At 62.0% G+C, this 4,188-nt stretch overlaps 1 protein-coding gene across 1 annotated transcript; it reads left to right on the top strand.

Moving 5' to 3' along the window:
* The first annotated feature begins 314 nt into the window (after positions 1-314).
* Positions 315-3,047, top strand: LOC119107280 (microtubule-associated tumor suppressor 1 homolog). The gene is made up of 4 exons (XM_037230702.1): positions 315-359; positions 730-947; positions 1,311-1,444; positions 2,825-3,047. The coding sequence occupies exons 1-4, from the start codon at positions 330-332 to the stop codon at positions 2,827-2,829; spliced, it is 387 nt and encodes a 128-aa protein (XP_037086597.1). The 5' UTR covers positions 315-329; the 3' UTR covers positions 2,830-3,047.
* Positions 3,048-4,188: the final 1,141 nt, after the last annotated feature.

The following is a 4,188-nucleotide window of genomic DNA, read 5'->3' as shown; positions in this document are numbered from 1 at the left end:
GCGCAGAGCGGGCCGAGCTGGCCGCGAGACACGCGGCCGTGCTGGAGAGCTCGCAGCAGCAGCTGGCCGAGGTGCGCGACGCCTGGCACCAGGAGCGCCAGCTGCAGGAGCAGGAGCTGCAGCGGCAGCAGGAGGCGCGCGACTGCGACCTGCGCGAGCTGAGCGGTCAGCACGAGCAGAAACTGGCCTCGGTAACGGCCCAGTGGGAGCACGAGCTGGTGGAGAGCCAGCGGCGCGCCCATCTGGAGGCGGAGGCGCGCGCGCCAGGTGGCCGAGCTGCAGCAGCAGGCGGACGAACTGGGTCGCCGGAGGAGGAGCTCAAGACCGCTATGGGCCTCAGCAGCAACACAAAGATCCAGGTACCACGCTTGTCGGACGGCGCAGGCGCCAAACGGTGAACGAGTTGGATGCATAACGTTGCAGAGGCTTCTCAGCACACGATCAGGGAAAAGCTGCTGGGGACAAAGTTATAACCAATTTATTAGAACTGGTGCCGCACTGGACTTCCGTTTTGTGTCCTGGACTTCCGTTTTGTTTTGTGGACTTCCGTTCCGTACTGTGCCGCACTGTGCAATACTGTGCCGTACTGTGCCGCACTGTGCGGTACTGGCAGTAGTGACGCAGTCTGTGTACCAGCCGGACCAGACATGCTACGTTCGATGCGTCAGCCAGACTGCCCCAAGGCGGCATTTCGGCATGCCTGCGCTCATCGGTGCCTGCCGCCCGCAGGTCCTCTCCGCTCGCATCAAGGAGAAGGAGAAGGACATCCGTTCGCTGAACGCAGTGATGGAACTGAAGAAGGAGGAGATCCTGCAGCTGCGTCGGGATCAGCTGGAGCTGCAGCGGCTGCGTGAGCATAACGCCAGGCTGGAGGAGCGCTGCACCAAGTACCGCGCCAAGGCTGAGGATCTGGAGGCGCAACTGAGGCAGCGCGCCATTGTCGAACGGTGAGTGGTGAGAAGGAGGCCTTCAGAGAGTGCCACGGCCACGCGGGTGTCGCAGTCGGGGCTTGTCGGCTCTAAGCGGCGCCGTTGTCTTGATTGAAGCATTTTTAGTGCTTATTGGTAGGTTCTGTTCTGAAAATAGTCACCGGGTGTATTTTGTGGCCATTGAAATGGCAGTGGTTAAAGGTGTGTTGTTTTATTCATTGGCGGAAAGCAACTTGGCAGAAACATGCTTTTTTCCCTTGACTGCGGAGTCGATTTTCCCTAGATTTGCCGGGTACCAGCATTATTTCGGTGGATTCAGTGCACACAAAAATACACTGGCATGTGGCCACGGTATCACAAGAGCTAGTCCTCGTCCGGCAGGCAACTGTGTGAAGAAAACTGCCGACTGCAGGAGTGCCAGGACAAGGAGACCAAGGCCAACAAACGGCTCTCGATGGAGAACGAACAGCTGCAGTACAAGCTGCGCAACCAGTCTGACGTGCAGACGACTCCAGGTGAGGTGGCGGCCGGCCAGGTGAGGTGGCGGCCGGCCAGGTGAGGTGGTGCCGCTCAAGGAGACTGCTGGCGGGTCCGGGCGCATGAGGGCGACGGTGGGAGACTGCATGCCCTTCTGTTGGAGCCCGGCTCGTCACGCCGTGGCCTGGACATAGCCCCGACCAGCCACGGTGTGGTGTGGCGAGGAAGCACGCCCGTGTCCCCACCCGCCGACGCGGAGGATCGCGTGAGCCCGATTGCCGCACCCGCGCGGGCTACACCGCTCTGTGCGTGTGCGCGGAAGAGAAGGGTCATGTAGGTCAAGGGTCATTGAGAGTCATTGTAGCCTGCTGACCGCCGTAGCTGGCTGACGTGTTCACTGACGGTCCAGCCAGCTAGTCGGTCAGTCATTGGGACAAAATATAGCATTTATTTGGCAGTTAAGTATCAGACGCAGGTGCGACAAAGCGTTGTGGGAGCAGGACATTGGGCCTCACTCATTGCGTTGATGTGTAACATACTGGCGGTAGATACCTGGTAGTCGCACTCTCCAGACCGTATGGTCGCTCCAGGTGGTTCGCTTCCTAGGCGTCGGTGGAGGTCTGACGAAGCCGATCTTTTTGGATTGGTTTCGTCCGGTCCTCGTTCAGTCGGCAAGCTGTGAACGCTTGGTGCGCGCCGGCGGCTGTTAGGACCCGAGTTTGTGCGGACGTGGATGTTGTGTCTGGCTATGCTGCCGGGCTGGGAGCTGGAGCGTTCGTCGGGGCATGACGCTAGCGGCACGTAGAGTCGGCCCTGCCGCCGGTGGCTGTCGTGTCGTCTGCCCGCTGCCCGGCGCCTGCTCCCGCTCTAGCGCCGAGTTTGGCCGCTCTTTCAGGCTCGCTGAGTCTGTCGTCCATCATCCGGTCTGCCGCGGCACGCTCCCCAGCACCTTTGCGCGCGCCTGCAGCGAGTCGCCGCTCACCTCCAGGTAAAGGCGGCGCACCGCGCGACACGCTACGGAACGCGACCGGCCCAGCACCGTCCGTCGGCGCCGGCACGCGCAGTCGCGCCTGCATGGCCTTGCCGGGTCCAGCAGGGTGGTCAGTGGCAATGTTGCAGTGTGGCCAGTTGGCTTTGGGCGAATCGCGTCTGTCTTGGCGGCCAGGCTGGCCTGGTTTGCGACGTGGTATTTAATGTTGTAGATTAGCAATGTGCCCGTGGGATCAGTGACGAGCTTCTCACTCACCGTTGTCGTTGACAGAGGCTACCGCCGCCATGTTGGTAAAAAGCGCTTGAGTCAGCATGCTATCACCATAGGCCCTCTGCCGCCAAGCGCGGGCCCCACTCCTTCACCAGTGCTGGGAGCCGACGTCCGCCGCTTTCTCCTGCCCTCGCTGAACGGCCCCTCCCGCCGGCAGAGTGAGCCCGCGCTCGCCGCTGCGCTCCGACTCGCTGCGCCGGCGTTCGCGTCGCTCGGACGAGGCGTCGCCGCCGCCGCAGGTGACCGCCGTCGTCGAGAAGTCCGACTCCATCAGCTGGGTGCTGGACATGGAGGGCGGCGGCCGCGACTCGTCGGCAGAGCCGGACGACGCGGCCGACAGTCTGTCGTGCGACTCGTCCTCAGGCCACGGGCCGAGTCGCGGCGGCTCCGAGAGCTCCGACTGGGAGGCGGCCGAGCACGAGGCGCACGGCGTGTTCTACCAGCTGAATGCGCCGCCGAGCGCTGCCTCGGGGCCCGCCTCGCTGCCCGCCGCCCTCAACGGCCACAGCATGCAGGACATTCCGGAGACGACCGAAGGAACCGAGATCTAGCCGCGTGGGCGCCGGCCGATGCCGCCTCCGGCCCGGTACGCGTCGCTGGCGCCGGGCGCACGCGTCGCCGGCTCGCGGGTGATATTTATTGTCGCAGGTGGCGCTGGTGGGAGGTGACGGCGCTTGGTGGCGCTAGTGTGGCGTTACGCGTGACCGGTGCGGGAGGGTCGGCGCGGTTTACGAGGCCAAATATTCGATGTTGATCCGTGATCCCATTCAGCTTGGCGCGCAAGAAGACGTACATTCCAGGCTTCGGCTTCTGTTCGTAGTCGCCCGTGATACGTCTGTACATACTGAGGTGGCCGCCTCACCATGCTAGCGTGCGCTGCCGCCCGCGCCGCTGTCTGTTGTCAAGCATCTCTTGACCCGCTCGCTGGGAGACTGCGCGTTTTGCACGGCTGCTGCGCTGCTGAGATTCTGACGAGTCTCCCCAGCTGTAGTGGATTCAGTACAAGTACCTGCGCGTCTCGCGCGTTGTCGGTTTTGTCGATACCTTGAGTTTGTGTACGTGTTGGCTATAAGAGCGGTGCGCGGACGTTTCTTTTTGCCAGCTCACTCGAGATAACCACCGGCGCGCCCCGTTTTGGTCAAGTCTGAGCGCGTGCTGTTGTGTGATGTGGCCGAGTGGGCCGGCGCCGTCGTGTGGCAACTATGACGCTAGTCTAGTTACGCTGTTGTGGGTCGCGTTCGCTTCGCTGCGGATGCTGGACGGAGACGCGTGCTGCCAGCTCTCCATGGTACAGCTGGTGTGTTAGAGCCTGATGCGGGCGGTCCGGTGTGTTCGGAGCACAAGCGTGTAGCCTGCCGAGCCGGCAGATTTCACCAGCCGTTTGTGTATTTGTAATGAAATAAATATATGGTCGGAAAATGCGCGCCATTTCTGCGCAGTGTGCAACGTTCTGTGGGGATGTCAGATGCTTACATGTAGTCTAGAAGTCCTTAAATGCACTGGTGAAATGATGAAGGCAAA

Source organism: Pollicipes pollicipes, unplaced genomic scaffold (assembly GCF_011947565.3).
Source record: "Pollicipes pollicipes isolate AB1234 unplaced genomic scaffold, Ppol_2.1 Scaffold_6686;HRSCAF=7923_pilon_pilon_pilon, whole genome shotgun sequence".
Lineage (NCBI taxonomy): Eukaryota > Metazoa > Arthropoda > Thecostraca > Pollicipedomorpha > Pollicipedidae > Pollicipes > Pollicipes pollicipes.
The sequence above is the reverse complement of the archived record's forward strand: the minus strand, read 5'-3'. Positions and strand labels throughout refer to the sequence as shown.

What these genes read in the sequence shown, in the direction of transcription:
- LOC119107280 (XM_037230702.1), top strand. Translation starts at nt 330, where the DNA reads ATGGGCCTCAGCAGCAACACAAAGATCCAG. An exon ending in GCAGCAACACAAAGATCCAG is followed by an intron (nt 360 to 729) that starts GTACCACGCTTG and finishes TGCCGCCCGCAG; the next exon opens with GTCCTCTCCGCTCGCATCAA. An exon ending in CAGCGCGCCATTGTCGAACG is followed by an intron (nt 948 to 1,310) that starts GTGAGTGGTGAG and finishes CTCGTCCGGCAG; the next exon opens with GCAACTGTGTGAAGAAAACT.